This window comes from Aotus nancymaae, unplaced genomic scaffold (genome assembly GCF_030222135.1).
Source record: "Aotus nancymaae isolate 86718 unplaced genomic scaffold, 86718_ANA_hifiasm-v0.15.2.pri h1tg000002l, whole genome shotgun sequence".
NCBI lineage: Eukaryota > Metazoa > Chordata > Mammalia > Primates > Aotidae > Aotus > Aotus nancymaae.
In genome coordinates, this window is record NW_026988413.1 from 32583976 (window position 1) to 32602347 (window position 18372).

Genomic DNA, 18372 nt, shown 5'->3' on the forward strand with positions numbered 1-18372 from the left:
TTGCAATGATAACAATCATGGGTTTTTGTTTACTGCCAGCTTCTGTGCTAAGCATTTTGCGCACTGGAGCAGAAGTTGCTAACTCCTAAATATCTGTTCTCCCTCAACAATGACATTTATCTATACTAATCTCTTTCATCTGTACTAATAGAACCCATGATTAGTGGCTGGATATAGTTCTACCTATAACCAAGACTATGCTTTCCAGCCTCCCCAGTGGCTAAGGGTCACCATGCCACTAAGTACTGACCAGTGGGCTGGGGGTGAAAGTGCAACTTCCAGGTACTGTTCTTAAGAAAGAACCTTCTTATCCTGCCTGGTAACTAGAATGCAGACAATGGCTAGACAGCTAGAATAGGCATATACGTACTTAGGAATGTAAGTCACATACAATAAAGCATCCAGATGAGATGAGATCTGGATACCAGTGAGTGGCACTGTGCCAGTTCAAGACATGTACTAGAAATTATTCATGAGAGAAAAATAATTTGTCTCTTTAGATCACTAATATTTTAATGTTCTGCCTTTTAAAAGAAAACCACATTATAACTTTGACACGTTATCTAAATCCCCCTTAACAATACTAGTTGATGAATACTCTCATTATCTCACTTTAGAAATGAGGCAAGGAGAAGCTATGATAAAGGTTTGTCCAAGGTCATACAAACAGAAAGCAGTGTGGCTAGCATTTAGTCAAAGCAATCCGATGGCAGAGGCCACATTCATGATCACCAAACTTTAGGAAAGTATCTCTAGCTCTCTGACCATTCCAAAGCAATCCCACACACATGAAAATTTGTCTTTTCTTTGTTTAACATTTGATTAAAGTATAATATAGGTAGAAAAAAGTGCACTTTTATTTCTAAATGAGGAAGATATTCAATCAAAGTGTTATTTTGTTTCCAACATAAATTCTTCCTCATGTTTTAGTACTCATTTTTCCCTTATCCCCAGATAAAGGCCACAGAGGCACAATCTTTTTCATGTTTATTTTATGACCTAGAAACATTATTAAAGTTCTCTGGCAACTTCTCTTTTGCAGGCTAAATATAACCCTGAGTCTTCATGCCTTTTAGACTTAATATCCCAAACCCCTGAATTATTCCCACTCTAAATCTTTGCAGATTCTTTAATGCCCCTCAATCTTTTACCTAAGTACTATTTGTGGTTGCAAATTTGGCAGCATATGGGGCTTGACAATGAGTTTTTTCACAGCACTTTCCAAGTACCAGGCCAGGATTCATGCATTAGCCCACCCACCCCCCACCATATGAGAAGATTTAAATCCTTAATAAGTTAAGAGGTTCTTTCCGTTTTCAAGGACAAAGAGAGTTTTGTGTTATTGCCGAAAGCCGACATGAATAACTTGAAAACAAAGAGTTTGTCAATTACAACCTACTCTTTATGTTCTCAGAATTTGTTTTTGGCTAGCCATAATCCAATAAAATTTATCTGTGGACAAGGAGGGCATGGGAAAGAGCAGTGCCGTAGTTCTTTCTGGGACAGCCCCAGTGGATAAGCAGACAGGAAGGGGTACACCACCCTAGAGAGGTAAATTCAGAGCAAGACGATTACTATGGGTTAGGTCTGAAGAGGAATGAGCTCAGGCAAAACAGCTTGCTATCACAGACAGCCCAAAAAAAAAAAAAAAAAAAAAATTGGGTGCCCAAAATGCTTAGATTCAAAAGAGAGATATATATTATTGTGAAATCCTAGAGCTGTTTTAAGAGAATTGAATTTATTTCTGGATATTCTCTTTTGCAGGCCAAATGTAACTGAATCCTTATGCCTTTCTTTATAGTCTTAATATCCCAATGTTACTGGTGTCAGAGATCCAAGTTACCCCGAATTACCAGCAGCGAATCCATAGGAGTCCATAGCAACTTCAGTCCTTGCCTCCTTAGAAGATAGAATTCGAGTGAGGGGAAGAAAGCAGATAAAGAGACCAAGGCAAATTTCTGAGCAGGAGTGGAAGTTTAAAAAGGCTTTAGAACAGGAAAGAAAGGAAAATTCATTTGGAAGAAACTTAAGCACATACCTGAAGGTCCAACAGAGAAAAAGAGCAAAAAGAGGGGTCTTTTGCCTTGATCTTTATACGCTCTACTCTTTCCCATGATTCTTCCTTGGGGTGGGCTTCCCGCATGCGCAGTGCTTTCCTTACCCTTTGTAACTGCGCATGCCTAGCAGTGTGTTTAGGAAGTTAGTTACACGCGTGCCGGTCTGAGGCTTTCTTCCCCTTCCTAGTGGTGTGTAGCCGAATGTCATGCTTTGCCATTTTTGTCTCTTAAAGTGCATGCCTACGAAATTGCTTCTCCCTGGGGTCTGCATTTAATTAACATTTTGATGTTAACAGGTGTGAACCATCAGGAAATGATCTCTCTGTTGCCGAACCATCACCAGACTTTCCGGTGGGTTGGGGGAGAGTCCTCTCCTGTCCTGCTCATGCCTATCTACCTGTAACACCAACACTAAATTATTTCCATCTACAGTGAGAATCTTTAAGATTCTTCTCCCAATCTTTTACCTAAGTACTGTCGGTGTTTGCAAATTTACCTGTATATATGGCTTGAGAATGAGTTTTTCACATTACTTTCTTTGTTTCAGAAAAGAAAAATGTCTTTTGGTATGGAGTCCTCTTAGAGGTAAAATTATTTTCAATTGACTTTTGGAAGGTTCCAGAAGTAAGGAAAATTAGAGGAAAGTTGAAATTCATCAACACTGTAAACTAATTTCAGGGAATAAATAAACGTACAGGGAAATAAACAATAGGGAGTATCATTATATACAAGCAGATAAATAATGCAAAAGATTTGTATGTTCTGAGACACTATCATTAGAAATTACGTTTTGTTTATTTGTTTAATATAGTGGTGGGAACATGAAATTCAGACCCAGCCTCATCTCTACAAAACAAATACAAAAAAAAACTAGCCAGGTATGGTGGTGTAGTCCCAGCTTCTTGGTAAGCTGAGGTGGGAAGATTGCTTGAGCCAAGGAGGCAGAGGTTGCACTAAGCTGTCATTGCACCACTACACTCCAACCTGGACAACAGAGTTGGACCCTGTCTAAAAAAAGAAAAACAAAACTTTAGACTCAGTAGTCTTGTGCTTCACACAATGAAAAAATTTCTCTAATAAATCGGAGCTGCTGCAAATAGGTTTTAAAAAGGCTATTAACCCAATGGAAAGGGATTCGAACAGATAGTTCAAAGAAGAAAAACAAATAGTTCTTCTCTACAAAAAATTCTCTGTAATGTTCCACTGCACTTATAATATGATAAGATCATTGAAAATTAAAACTGCAATTAGATACTATTTTTTACCCTACTAGATTGGCATATTTTAAAAAGCATAATAAGACATCTTTGGCAAGGGTGTATGGAAATAGATCATTTCCTAATTGCTGATGAGAGCGCAAATTGATGCAATTTCTTAGGAGGACAATTTGGCAATATCTATCAAAACTACAGATGTACACATCCTTTTACCTAAAAACGTAACAGCCTCACTTCTTAAAATTTATCATTAACATATATACTCCTACACAAGTAATGACTTATGTTTAAGGCTTTTATATTGTAGCGTTTTTTTTTTTTATCATGACAAAGGATTTAAAACCATTTCAATGCCTATCAATAGGGACCTTGGTTAGATAAGTAATGATTCCTTTAATGTAATACCATTAAACTGCTTTTCAAAAACACTGATGATGAGTTCTTTACATATAGATCTGAAATAATTTCTACACAAAATTAATAAGTGAAAAAAATAAGGTACAGAATAAAGTATACAGCATATTAGTATTGGCATTAAAATGGTATGGGGGCTTCTATTCACCTGTATATGGAATAAATACAAGCATATATTGTATGCTTGTATTGAATGTCTCTACATGAACATCCCAAAATTAATGTTATACTAATAATATTATCCCAGAAGGAATACGAGTGGATGGAGGACAGATATTACATGGAGGGAGGGAGATTTTTCTCTGCATAGCCTTTGTACCTCATAAATGTTAAAGATTTGAAAGTATTGCATATTTTCAAAATTAAATAAAATCTAAATTTTAAAATAAATCTACACTTGTGCCCAGCCTCCCCTAGAGTTATGCACCAACAACTGGAGTGCTTCAGCCAGGTATAGTCAGACACAGCTTTAAAGAATGTATCAATATGAACAGGCCTTGGAGAATGGATAGGACTTGCCCAAGTAGGAGGGGTCCAAAGGAGGTTATTGAAGATAATTAAAAGAAATAAGGTTGGAAAAATAGATCACTGTTTGATCTTGATTGCTGAGCTAAGGAGCTGGGTTTTCTGCAATAGGTCATAACAATCCTTTGAAGATTTTTGACCAAGGGAATAAAATCTTCACAGTACTGATTTAGGAGGGTTACACAGACCAGAGAAGGATCAAGAAATTTGTTCTGGGTACATGAATTAGGTTGGTGTTGGAATAGTCCTGGCCAAGGTGATAAAGGTCTGAATGAGGGCGATGGTACTGAAAATGGAAAGGAGACAACTAATGATGAAAATGCACTTAGAGAAATATTGGAGAATAAAATTAGACAGGACATAACAACTGCTGAATATGAGAGTTGAGAGATATTAAGGAGTCAAGGTTAGTATATTAGGAAAATAAGAAAACCCTAATGAAGTTATCTCAATTGCAGTCAGATCCCCTCCTGCATGCACAAATACACTCAGTGCTTTTTGTCTTCCGTAATATTTATTATTCAGTGTGGTGGTCACTGTTAACTTACCCATGTCCCTGACTTGACTGCAAACTGCTAAAGCCTAAAGATCATGTTCTGGTTGTGGCATAGCTTCATAGCTACGGCATAAAAAGGCTCTGGCGTAACTAGTACAAAAATGTTTGTATACATGCAAAATGAAATGAAGGAAGAGAGAAAGGGAGGGAAAGGAAGTATTTGTTTTAGAGGGAGAGATGATAATGGAATTTTATCCATGAAGACTTGGAAGTAACACTATATTATTCAAAGTAATACATTTATATTTTATTTAACCTTATTAATTTTTTCAAAGGTCACCTTTATTAGTGTCCATCCAGTGCAACCCATAGTACTGTACATCCCAAACACATATTCTCAACTCCAAGTTTCTACTGGAAGACTATCTCTGTCCAGTCATGACTCCCTAGTCCCATCAGTGGAAAATTCATGTTCAGTATCCCTAATCCAAAAATCTGAAAGCTGAAGTGCTCCAGAATCTGAAACTTTTTGAGTACCAACATGATGCTCAAAGAAAATTCTCACTGGAGCATTTTGGCTTTGGATTTTCAGATTAGGGATGCTCAACTGGTAAATAACACAAATATTCCAGAATCCAATAAAATCCAGAATCCCAAACACTCATGGTCCAAAGCATTTCATATAAGGAATACTCAACCTGTATTTACTTTACTAATGTATTCAAAGGTTCCAGCAAGGCTCCTGGAGAGCTATTTAGTAACAATAACTAAAGCCTTAAAACGTACATATATATGATCCTCCAACTGAAAGTTGAGGAGTGTATTACAGGTGAATAAACATGGTTGCTTAAAAAAGATGATGAAGGAAATGCTTACCACACAGAATTTTATAATAACAAAAAATTGTGAGGCTCGGCTAACTGAATTACAGAATATCTAAACAAAGGAATTCTTTGGCTGGGCGCGGTGGCTCAAGCCTGTAATCCCAGCACTTTGGGAGGCCGAGGCGGGTGGATCACGAGGTCGAGAGATCGAGACCATCCTGGTCAACATTGTGAAACCCCGTCTCTATTAATACAAAAAAATTAGCTGGGCAAGGTGGTGCGTGCCTGTAATCCCAGCTACTCAGGAGGCTGAGGCAGGAGAATTGCCTGAACCCAGGAGGCGGAGGTTGCGGTGAGCCGAGATCGCGCCATTGCACTCCAGCCTGGGTAACAAGAGTGAGACTCCGTCTCAAAAAAAAAAAAAAAAAGGAATTCTTTATAATCATCACAAATGATGCAAACTATCAAATGAAAATATGCTCTCAATGACAAGAACAAATTATAAATTACAAAAGGAACACAATATCATCTTCTTTGGTGATACTATAAGATTGTCCAAAGGCTACATAGTAAAACATTAAGGGTGGAAAGCTCTGGGTTGCGTTCGTGGGTGGTATGTATTTGTTTTACTTTTTATTTTCTGCTGTCGATAAGCCACCCAGTCTATGGTACTTTGTTACAGCAGCCTCAACAGACTAAGACAGCCCTGATCAGTGAGCTCCTTTCACACAGCCAACATGAAAGGAGCTTGGATTTTAAATGAGAAACAACTCTGCCACTAACAGTGCGTGTGCACTTTAGTAATCCACATTTTTCAGATAAGTACGAATTATAATAATAGCCCTGTCATCACAAGATTGAGGATAAAATGAGAAAATGACTTAAAAATTTTAAGAAATGCAATAACTAGGTGTTAAACTATAAAATATATTATTTTTACTCCTGTTGATTAATTAAGTTTTACCATAAAATCAGCCCACTATAATCCCAGTACTTTGAGAGGCCGAAAAGGGCAAATCACTTGAAGTCTGGAAGGTCAGGAATTTGAGACCAGCCTAACCAATGTGGTGAAACCCCGTCTGTATTAAAAATACAAAAATTAGCCAGGCGTGGTGATGGGCACCTGTAATCCCAGCTACTCAGGAGGGTAAGGCAGGAGAATTGCTCAAACCCAGGAGGCAGAGGTTGTAGTGAGCCAAGATTGTGCCATTGCACTCCATCCTAGGTGACAAAGCAAGACTCTTTCTCAAAAAATAATAATAATAAAATAAATCATCTCCCAGAGCAGATTAGATTTAAGTAATTTCATATCATTGTAGTGTAAAAGGAAAGATCTTTCATTATGGTGTTAATATACTTTCACTTGAAGTAGCAAACAAATCCCACTGGCCCCTGCCTATCTACCTACCTCTAGAGCAGACTATGAGACAGACAACAGATCAGGGTAAGGTGAACAACCAACCACAGGTACTCCGTCCTGCTCTGTGTATTAATGACATCAGTTTTTTGGTTTAAGAGGATGGGACTTGGCAATCCTTGCATGCTGGCATCAAATCACATCCCTCCAGAGCTGCGAGCCTACTATGCTGTATGCATCTCTCTCTATCCAGAACTTAGCTTGTTCATAATGATTAAAAAATTAACACTTTAGCCTAAACTATGATTTAAGTGAGAGGACAAGATCCATGTATTCAGCTTTGTATCTGCAGTTCACAACAGAATAACTAGAATGCAGTAGAGGCTTAATAAATGTAATAAACAAGACAGGGTCCAAAAATTCATGAGACTTTATTTCCATTTCATAAACTGCATTTTTGACTGAGGTGTTCGTTCAGTTACACTTATCTGCCTGCCATCACACATCACTACCAGAAGAGGCTTTGAAAAATTGGGTGGATCTTTTCCAAAGCCTCCAGATGAACAACCATGTTTAGTTACTTGTAAACTTTTTCTATACAGAAAATATTAACATGCTTTGGGGATTCATCACGTACAAATGGACTGTTAAAAGAAGAACGTATGCAAATTTATTTAAGACACTGCACTGAACCTAACCAAGCTTTTTCAAATTATGATAACCACGCATAGGAGTGTTAACAACTGGAACGGCAGGGTACGGTTTTGCTTAACTTCAATAGCTAGTAACCAGGTATCAACAGCTGACAGGAATACTTGCTGCTTTACATACTCATTTTCATATTATCTAATTTCCAACATCTTTTATTCTCACATCAGTAACAGACAGCAATCCCTTCCACATAGCCATTTACTAATTTGTGAAGAAACCCAGAAGGAAAGATGGAATAAAATAAGTAAAGATACAGGAACTAAAAAGACATGAAATGACTATGTAGATTGTTGATTAAAATGAAATGCATGATAACAAAAGAAAGGGAGTGACCGGGAGGAGTGGGGGTAAGTTAGTACTCGCTAGAAGAACTATAAACAGAATTGATCTCTTTTCTTACCAAATATGCTACTACAACTCATTCAAGATGACTTCAATATGAAGCGAAGAGGAAGCACAGCGTAGCACAGAAAGCTTGGGCCAAGTGGAAATGGCTGCATATGCTTTGGCTTTAGATTTATTAGCTATAAGACTTTGGGCAAGTTATTTTTCTGAGCCTCAGTTTCAACATGTTTAATGGGAGAGAGAGAGAAGTTATATAAATTACTAATACTAATGAATTACTAATGTGAACTGCACAGCTATATGTACATATTCAATTAAGTGGTATGTATTAACTATGAAAGTGTCTCTTCACAAAGCTTCTATATTAAAAGTAAACCCCTAATGTAAGGAAGAATTATTATTCCAATTAAACTGCTTGCTTTGGAAACATAATGGAATTGACTGGGATGGGGAAAATAATCTCCCTGGATGACTCAGGGTAGGGCACTGGCAGGCAGGCAGAAATTATACAAAGGGAGTGCTCCTGATCTGAATCTTGCCCAAGGTGAAATTTTACTTTTTAAGCAAATTCTTCCAAAGCAACTCATTACCTTTCATTTTCTTAATCTCTATGAATTAAAATAATGTATTCAATATCTGTTCCCTAGAAGCCCCTCTCCATGAAATCTCAGAAATAATCCTCAGTGGAAGTAATGATTCCTAATGAAAAGTAGGCGCTCCAAGAAATTTCAGGGCCAGAAGAGAAACAGAAGAGAAGGCCTGAAGTTCAAAATTAATAATATAAAAGAGCACAAAAAGCCACGAGGAAGGGGTACAAAAGGAAAAGGAAGAAAACTCCTGATGTCAACATGCCTCCCCATTAGCTAAATTATCAGAAGAAGGAATAAAAGCCGTATAGTAAAAAGAAGAGCTTTGTAAAAAATATACAATAGGAACAATGGGGCAGATTTCCAAGATGATCCCCTAACAGTGTCGTATCCAAAAAGTTTACACGCTCCCATATGATCTTCCTGCATTTTGCCACGAGCACTAATAGTCTCCTCCTGAAAGTCTATTTGCCCACACTGATGTTTAAACAACATATAGGAGTTCTTTAATTTGAAACTTTAGTATACAACAAGTGAAATTTAAAAAGAAGATACAAGAAAAATAAATGAAACTATAAGCATAGGCATACAAACATTTTATATCTTTAGTATGCAGGTATGGTTTTACTGCAGTCAATAAACCTGTCTCCCTTCACCCTCCCCTCTACCACACATACTGGGATGAGCATTATTTTAGGCAAACTCAAAGTACCAGTCCTACTTCATTATTATCTTTACCTGTCCTTACTCAAATTATTCTCCTGAGTTTCAAACTTGTGTCAACATTAGATTGTGCAAACCTGAAACCACCTACACCCACACGGCTTATTGTCTACATGAATGTTACTTTAGAATCTGACCATCTTCTTCAACATGGCTTTACTATTACAATGTCATTATTTCCCTGGGGCAGGGCTTCATGTAATCGTACATGAAGTATTATTCTTGTAATAGTACAACTGTACTAGTATTGCAAGAAGCCTTGGCCAAGAGAGATAAAAGTCTACCATTTTTCCTCAACACTCTTTTTGAAACCCTCACCTCAAAACCCTGTCCTTGCTGCATGCACCAATTATAAACCAATACATCATAATCATTACCCAACTCTCATCAAGCCCTCATATTGAAAAACCCATCTTAAACCAGGCACCAAAACCCTCATAAATAGCCCCAACTTCACCCTCCCTCTCTGAGGTGTTGTTAAAACTTTGTCAAAGTAGAGCGCTCCCTTCCCATGGTAAGCCACAACCTTAGCTTTGCCTTATCAAAGAGTTATTTAGGTGATATTTTTAGGTAACAAATATTCAAGGACTGAAAGCCTTCTTGGATAGATGTCTTCCTTCTTAGTTTGATAATTACAGTATATAAGAGATAAGCATGTGTGTATAATTTTATCCTTAATAAGAAAGGTTTACGCTGGGCACAGTGGCTCATGCCTGTAATCCAGGTATTTTGGGATGCCTAAGTGGGAGGATCATTTGAGTCCAGGATTTCTAGACTAGCCTGGGCAACATAGGGAGACCCTGTCTCAAAAAAAAAAAAAAAAGGAGCCAGGTGTGTGGCACATGCCTGTAGTCCCAGCTACTTGTGGAGCGAGGTAGAAGGATCAATTGAGTTTGGGAGGTCAAGGCTGTAGTGAGCCAACATGGCACTACTGCACTCCAGCCTGAGAGGCAGAGGGAGACTCTGTCTCAAAAAAAAAAAAAAAAAAGAAAAGAAAGGTTTGCAGGGTGTGTATATCTACTGCTAATATAACTGCTGTTTTCTCTATCATTACATTCATATTACCCAGTTGAACTTCCCTTTAGCTTTTTCCTTAATGTTGTGTTCTCCATGCACTTGCTGTCTGTTTTTCTGGTGTACAATGAAAGGTCTCAGGCTCGCCATACATCTAAAAGGTGACTGGAACCTATGGCCACTAGGCAACAATTCATTAATTGAATTAGATTAATGATCACGATCCTCCAAAGGACCCTTGCACTAATTTTCAAATTTCTCCTTAGTCACACTGATGACCCTGGTTCCAGGGGTTATACCAGTTTATAGCCAACTTGACCAGTCAGCATTTGTGCCACGTGAACTATTACACCATTACAAAGATAGTTTCCCAAACAGCTTCTTCGCTCCTGAGGTCAAAGATGCCTGTGTTTGCCACGATGAAAAATGTCCCAAAGTATTCTTTGAATGACTGCCCCAGACCTAAGGAATCTCAGTGATGCTGTTTCATTGTAGTTTCCTGTTTCTTACTTTTAAACTCCCTTCATCATTATATCCACCAACTCCCAAAGTTGCTAGGTTTATAGATGTACCTTTGCAACCTAATGCAATGTTGGAATTCAGAAAACAAGACCCCACAATGAAGCCTCGGAAGCAGCCTGAGAAACAAAAGTTTTTCTCTGACATTCTCCTACCCTCTGTCTCTCAGTCTCATTTCCCCTGAGGCTAGCCAAAGAAACTAGAATCCCTCTTCCCCGAGGCAGGTCATAGAAACCAAAACCCCTTTTCCTCAAAGCCAGCCAAAAATCTAAAAATATTACTCTAACTTTCCCTCTGCCTTTCTGTGTAAAAACTGGTCATCAAGAAGTTATCTAACATACCTTCTTTTCACCATGGTTGTAACACCCCCATTCGAGAGGGTGTCCTGCCCCATACCCAGAAGGAGGGAATGCATGCTCAGGGAGGCCAGAAGATTCTTGACAAACAGGCCTTGCTGAGTTTTCCCCACTCAGCCTATTAGCCTTAGACCATACTCTTTTGTCCAATCACATTTGGACAAAATGTATAGACACAACTGTCCATACTTTGTTGAACCTAAGCAGAAAAATAGACAATTCCCCCTATATCTTCAGGTCTTCACTCTGAGTGCCCCCATGCAATTTTTATGCCTTTTTTCCAATTAATCTGCCTCTTGTCCATAATTTTCAGTGAACCTTCACAGAACAAAGAGTAAGTTTTTCCCTTGGCCCCTACAGCATACAGCAGCAAAGACCAGCAAGAAATGCTTTTAATCACTTTATGTTCATAGAGACTCTAATGTGAGGATTTTTAATTATAAAATGATAATTGATCACTAAAGCCATCCTGCAGTTTTAAAATGATAGCAATGAAGCATGTAGAACAAAAAGAACAATGTGATGATAAAGCAAAAACGAAGGTTGGCATCACTGCTGGGCTAAGAATGGTACAGAATACTGATTTTTTAAAATGAGACAAATAAAAATAATTAAAGGTGATATGTGTAAGGCCGGCTGCCTCATCGGGAGCTAAATGGACACACATATCTCTCCTTGTGCCGGATAATGAAGTCATCATTCCAGACACATTACTCCTATCAGGCCTCTCCATGCTGGCTCCCCACACCCACTCCTATCTGGCCTCTCCATGCAGGCTCTACACACCCACTCCTACATTCCTCACTCAACCCCTTCAAAATTTAAAAAGCCCACCAAAGATTTGTCCAACGGCAGCTTAACATTGACCTCCCCAGCCGGTCAACCCACCAGTAGCCCCACCTGGCTACCAATGGCAGCTCGCCCCATCGGCACTTTAATTTCCCCTGACCAATAAAACTGTCTGCTCTTTGTTTCCCTAATAATCAATCAACCCCCCTCACCAATGAAACTGTTTGCTCTTTGTTTCCCTAATGACCAATCAATTACCTCCACTCCCTATAAAATCCCACACCCTAAGAAGCCCAGCGCAACTTCTCTGGCCCCTTCCCAGACCACAGAACCTCACCCGGGAGCTGAATAAATTGGATTCTCATTTTCTCACACTGGCCTCAGTTTCCTCATTTTGACTCAGCAATATACCTTACAATATGTACCATGAGTATTTTTATTTGTCTTATGCCTAGTGTTTTTTTTTTTTTTTAACTTTTTTTAAGTTCGTGTCACTCACATTCTGAAATGGTCTAACTAAGAAGAGGCCACAGTTGGCTGGGCACAGTGGCTCATGCCTGTAATCCCAGCACTTTGGGAGGCTGAGGCAGGCGGATCACGAGGTCAAGAGATCAAGACTATCCTGACTAACATGGTGAAACCTCCTCTCTACTAAAAATACAAAAAATTAGCTGGGTGTGGTAGCACATACCTGTATTCCCAGCTACCTGGGAGGCTGAGGCAGGAGAATTGCTTGAACCCGGGAGGCGGAGGTTGTGGTGATCTAAGATTGCGCCATTGTACTCCAGCCTGGGCAACAAGAGCAAAATGCCATCTCAAAACCATTTAAAAAAAATTAATTAAAAAAAGAAGAGGCCACAATGAAAGTATAAAAGAAACATGGAGAGAATAACAGATCATAGCTGCACTTTCTACTATGCTTTTCTAACTGTTCATTTATATTTTGTATCATTTCTCCTAAGAAAAATGGAAACCCATTTCAGAAAAAGACCCAAAAGAATAAGAAGGTTTTTAGTAGTCTAAACCACTTGATAGAGAGTACTACTGTGAGAACAGTGGTGAGCCCAAACTTTTTATTGGATACTTGTCATTTTAAAAATTTAATGTTTTATTCATATACATATACACATATAAATTTTATACATGTTCTATTATACTGTGTAATTTATAAAATATACAAGGTATACCAAATACATTTTTAAATGCTGAAACTAACACTATAGCTCTATTTCTTTTTAATCCAAAAGATTTTCCTATACTCCTTGGGATGAATTCTAGGCTAGACTACAAAATCAGACCTTTCAAGGTTTTCCTTGCATCCTTAAGAAAAGTTAGAATAAATAGAAGACTTGGGCCCTTGAAGTTTAATTTACTATTTGAAAACAATTCAAATTTAATATAGCAAGTTAGCATATACATGTTTGAATGGCTACATTTATGCTATTAGGATGAAGTGCTTTCCATTGTCTAAATAGCAGTTATGGAGAAAGAGTGCATTTGTTTTTAATATCTGATAAATTGTGCCCAGGATTGAGTTTATTTAATGAAATAAAAACTCAAACATTCATCTAGCAGTACAAACATCTAGTGTGTACTACTGGATAATCATAATTACTTATTATTGATAATAATCATAAGTAGGCTTTATACAGGTATAATAGATTATTATCATTTTAACTAGATTACACACCTCTTAAAGAGAACATCTTATAACCCTTCACTTTCCCAGTGTAGGCATAGCATCTTATATATAGCAAGGTGCTCACAAAAATGTTTACATTATTTCTCTTCACTGTATTTGCTCAGGCACTTGGGCAACTAGGTCAAACCTGTTTTGCAACAGGTTTGATGAAACCACTTCCTGACATTCCTGTCCCTGACATGAAAATTTCTCTTCTAATTCAGTTAACTTAGCTACCACAGATTGGAACGTGAGGGGTTGAAATAAGCAAGGAGACAGCGTGAGGAGGAGGTTGCCTTAGAAATAGAGGATCAGCCTCATTATGTCTATTCACCAGAAGGAAAAAAAATCCCCAGAAAGTCTTTCATAAAGGGAGGATCTAAACTCTAACAGGGAACTGTTACCTATCTGCACATTAATTTGGAGGAAGGAGAAGAAAGAGGGAAGTAATCGGTATAATTCACCCCCGAGGCTCTTTCCAATTCCAAGACTGATTCAAAATTGGAAAGAATGGTGGAACCAACACACCAATATTCTGAATCCCTTCCACCCTCTCCACTAAGGAAGGAAGGAAAGGAAGGACGGAGGACGGAAGGAAGTAGGGAGTGAGGGAGGGGAGAAAGGGGAAAGAGGAAGGGAAGGAGAGAAGAGACAGAAAAAGAAAAACCCTGGTCTTCTATGTCACTCTCCATTTCTGGGATGACCTAGTTCTGCCAAAAGAAGAATTCGGCACCGGGGTGTGCCAGGACGAGGTACCATTACTCACCTGAGACCCCACAGTAGCCAGAACAAAGCATTTCCTCTTCTTCACACCCCAACCCAATCCAACTGGCCTGAAATCATTTTATAAATTCTGGGGGACGTCGAATCTCTGTCCTTGGCCCTGAGTAAACCCAGGAAAGAAGACGGGCCGAGAAAGAGATTGGAAAAGTGGATCAGGCCCCGCGGCAGCAATTTAGATAGAGGGTAACGCAGGGGCGGGCAGGCAAGGAGTCTCGAGTTTATTCTCTATGACTGGGACATAGTTGGCTTTGAATAAGAACATTAAGTATATAGCACCATATTTTGGTCTTGAGCCCAGCCTCCGGCCTGTGGCACTCAGCCATTCGTCTCCGCCAGCCAGGCCCTGGCCCTGATTGCCACAACGCAGGGAATGCCCATCAGCTCGCAGTCACACCTGTTAGGTGTTTCTCCACTCACTGTCTCCGCCCAGGAAGCGCCCCCGGCCCCGCTGGAGCCCGGGTGCTGAGCGGGCGCGCGGGGTGGAAGAAGCAAGGCCGGGCCTTCCTGAGCAGACCCTGGGGGACTCAGTGCAGAGGGCGGGCGGGCGCGCGGAGGTGGCCTGCGAAGGCGGGAGAGGTCGAGGCAGGCGGAGAGGGGCATTGGCAGGGCGGGGGCAGGGCCGCCGCTGCTCGCGTTACGTTTCCAGAGCCTGCAGCGGAGGCGCGAGGCTGAGCCGCGGAGGGGATGGGGCTTGCACCAGCTTCTGCGTTTCCCCTCGCAGCCCCGGCGCCGCCTCCACTTGCTGGGCCGCGGTGCCCGTTAGGCCGCGCAGGGTGAGCGCGAGAGCGGGCGCCGGCGGGGGGCACCTCGCCCGGGACTGGAAGGGAGGGCGCTGCGGGGCCACGGCAGGGGTATTTCGCTAGCCGGGCGGTCCGCGCGTCCCCTAAGCGCACCAGCCCCGGCTACTGTGGGACCGCGGCCGGGACGGAGCTCCCTGCGCGCCCCCCGGGGGCCGGGAACAGCCGGAGGCGGCGCGGAGCTCAGCCGCTCGGCCCAGTAGCTCCGCGCACCCGGCGGCGACGGCGGTGCAGCCTGTGGCGTTCGGGCAGCCTCCGAGCCCATGGCGGGGAGCGACGTGGACAGCGAGGGCCCCGCACCGAGGGGCTGCGCAGCGCGGCGTCCGGGTGCCCCTGGCGGGCCAGGAAGCGAGGCGGCCGCCGACTGCCTCGAGCCGCTGTCCACTGCTGAAGCGCCGGCCGAGAGCGCCACGCTGCCCGCCTGGATGCGCCTCTACTTCTACGGAATGCACGGGATCACCCTGGACGTGCTGGTGTCCTCGGCCCGGCGCTTCGCTCGCAGCCCGGACCTGCGCATGCTAGGCTTCTCCTCGCCCTACCGCTGCCTGCTGCACTCGCTCACCCATTTCGCCCTGGAGAAGGTCTACCTGCAGCAGCAGCGCTGTCCCAGCGCCTTCGTCTTCAATTTCCTCCTCTACCCCTCGGCCCACGTGGGGCTGCAGACCCTAGCGGGCCAAGCGCTCCTGCTCAGCCTGGGCGGCGGGCCGGGGGGCGCGAAGGCTCCAGGGGCGCTGGACCTGGCGCTGCAGTACGTGCTGGCGCTCTACCACTGCCAAGTGTTCCTGAAGCGCTTCCTGCGCCTGAGGTACGGGCGGCAGAGGCGGCAGCAGCAGCAGCAACGGAGGGGCGCGCTCCCCGCCCCTCCTGGCGCCCGGGTCCCTACTGCGGCCGGAGCCCGGCGGCGACGACCCCGTGGCCCCAGGGGCGCCGGGGGAGCCCCCAGTCAGGGGCTGCCCGACCTACTCCGCTTTCTTTTCTTCGGAATGCATGGCTTTCTGGATGAGATCTTCTTCACCTTCTTCTTCAACGTACTTGGGCAGGGGGACGGGACCACCAGCGGCCACACGTCGCTCTGGTCCTTCCTTATGTACGGCAGCTGCAGTTTCGTGGTGGAAAAGCTCTACTTCCATCTCCACTACAGCCGCGGTTGGGGCACTTGGAAGCGGGTGCCCATCTACGTGATCTTCATCTACGTGTGGGAGCTGTGCTGGGGTCTGGGGCTCCGCACGTGCGGGGCTTGTTCCTGGGACTATTCTCACTACCCGCTCAATTTCATGGGCCTCATCACCCTGATGTATTTACCTGGCTGGATATTCCTTAGCGTGTACCAGGACCTACTTTCTAATGTGTTGTGGAGGGTGCAGTACGTACCAACTAACTAAAACCAAAAAAAAAAAAGAAAGAAAAGAAAGAAGAAAGAAATAAAAGAGAAAATCACTGGATTCCCAGGGATGAATGCGATTTATTTTTACACATTTAAAATGAAGTGGGATTTTTAGTCCTTTAATTTTTATACGCTTTACTAAACTCTTCCAAAATGTTTTATTCCACCTTTTAGTTTTTCTATTTGAAACCCGTATATACTTTGAAACATTACTCAAAACATAATTCAAAGTACTTGAACGTTTTAAAACGTTTACAAGCCCAAACAGCAAAACCTTTATACCTTAACATCAGAATGGTTTAGTAGTGTTTACCTATCTGGCCATAGATGAGTGATAGCTACTAATTTGGGGGGCTGGAGAGGCAGATCTTTAAATCAAAGACCAGTGATTTTTACAAGATTTGGCTAAATTTTCTGATTCGATGATTTGTTTACTTTCTTTTTAATCTAATTTCATTTTAATTCCTTGCCATATTTACCAATGACTGAAGAAACTCAGTGTCTTGTACTCTTGAAACTACAGTTAATAGCTCTTAAAGTGCCTCCGTCTAGCACACAAGTGAAAGAGGCTGAAAAATGTGAAAGCACGTCCTATGAACAGATTTTTAAATGAGAGATCTTTTCTAGCAACTCAGACAGGTGACACTGTGTTAAGATATTTGATCTCCATCCTGGAAATGATTGCTTTCCAATGTGGGTAAGCCTTAAACACCAGGTGTGTTAACGTTGATCAGATCCTGTGTTATCTAAGGCTGTAAATTTTTGTTACTGTGCAATAATGTAAAATGTTTACCTTACATAGCCAAGGGCCAAGTGAAATTATATCACCTTCCACAGTGTTCTAACTCCAAGGACCCTTTTCTACATGGAACTTCAAGGGCAGAAACATTACCTTTGAATAAAATGAATCTGAATGTTCACTCTAATTATATTAAGCCTAATCGTTTTCTGTGAATACAGATATGTTTTCAGCATATTTCTGCCATGGCTCTTTTTCCTTCTGGGCCCAGAGTCCTTGGGCCAGGCCTGATGTGGTAATGTGCATTATAAATCAATGGTAGTTTTGTGGTGACTTACTATTAATGTCTGCAAGCTCTGAAGTTTAATGAGATGACATAAACCATTTTAAGAAATCATGTCTAATTTATAATGTACTTTGATGTTGTTTGCTGTTTTATTACATTTATAAAAGAGTAGAATTCAGTGCAGCTCAGCCAGGGATGACGAATATCCTCCCAGTTTTTATTACAAAGACAATTAGGAAAATTTCATGTATAGAAATGAGTGGTTTTCTATTCAGATTATCAGCTTGCCTATGCTGTAAAAAGGGACTTTTTCTGTTTTCAAAAAATGTTTGCTACAGGAGTAGAAAAGAATATATATTTCAATTTGATTAAGTTAGACATAATTATAAGAGTGTTATATATTTTAAGTCACTATTGAGGTTGTAAGCTAAATTAAGAGTAATGCTATATAATCGACCTCACCTGTGAAATGGATCATGCGAAACATTATTTTAGCCAAAATACTTTACTTAAAGATGAATAGAAACTTAAATATAAGCTAACTGTTTGCAGAAAGTTTCACTTAAGAAAAGTTTTCTATGACACTTAGTCACAAGGATCAAAGATTTCTGAAAACCCTGTGTAGAAAAAAGTATAAGTATAGTCAGGCAGCTGCTGGACAGAATATTTGTAATTCAAATGTGACGCATGAATCTGAGTTAAGTGTGACATCACACCACAGACTCCAGCGAATACTTCACCAAATCCGAGATTTCTGAAATACTTGCA

The 18372-nt window shown here is 41.2% G+C and overlaps 1 protein-coding gene and 1 long non-coding RNA gene across 8 annotated transcripts in view; one reads left to right on the forward strand and one right to left on the reverse strand.

The window, feature by feature from the left end:
* LOC105732092 (uncharacterized) overlaps positions 1-14714 on the reverse strand; it is a 70799-nt gene extending 56085 nt beyond the window's left edge. For 2 of the 7 annotated variants that reach the window (XR_010341722.1, XR_010341729.1), the window contains exon 1: positions 2039-2214. This is a non-coding gene — a long non-coding RNA (uncharacterized LOC105732092). Of the gene's footprint in view, positions 1-2038; positions 2218-12625; positions 12724-14381 lie in introns of those variants that run through there. The other 5 variants (XR_010341730.1, XR_010341728.1, XR_010341731.1 and 2 more) reach the window with 4 other exon arrangements.
* Positions 14715-15458: 744 nt separating this feature from the next.
* TMEM229A (transmembrane protein 229A) lies at positions 15459-17555 on the forward strand. The gene has a single exon (XM_012473963.3). The coding sequence runs from the start codon at positions 15459-15461 to the stop codon at positions 16575-16577; it is 1119 nt and encodes a 372-aa protein (XP_012329386.2). The 3' UTR covers positions 16578-17555.
* The last annotated feature ends 817 nt before the right edge of the window (positions 17556-18372 follow it).

What these genes read in the sequence shown, in the direction of transcription:
- TMEM229A (XM_012473963.3), top strand. Translation starts at nt 15,459, where the DNA reads ATGGCGGGGAGCGACGTGGACAGCGAGGGCCCCGCACCGAGGGGCTGC.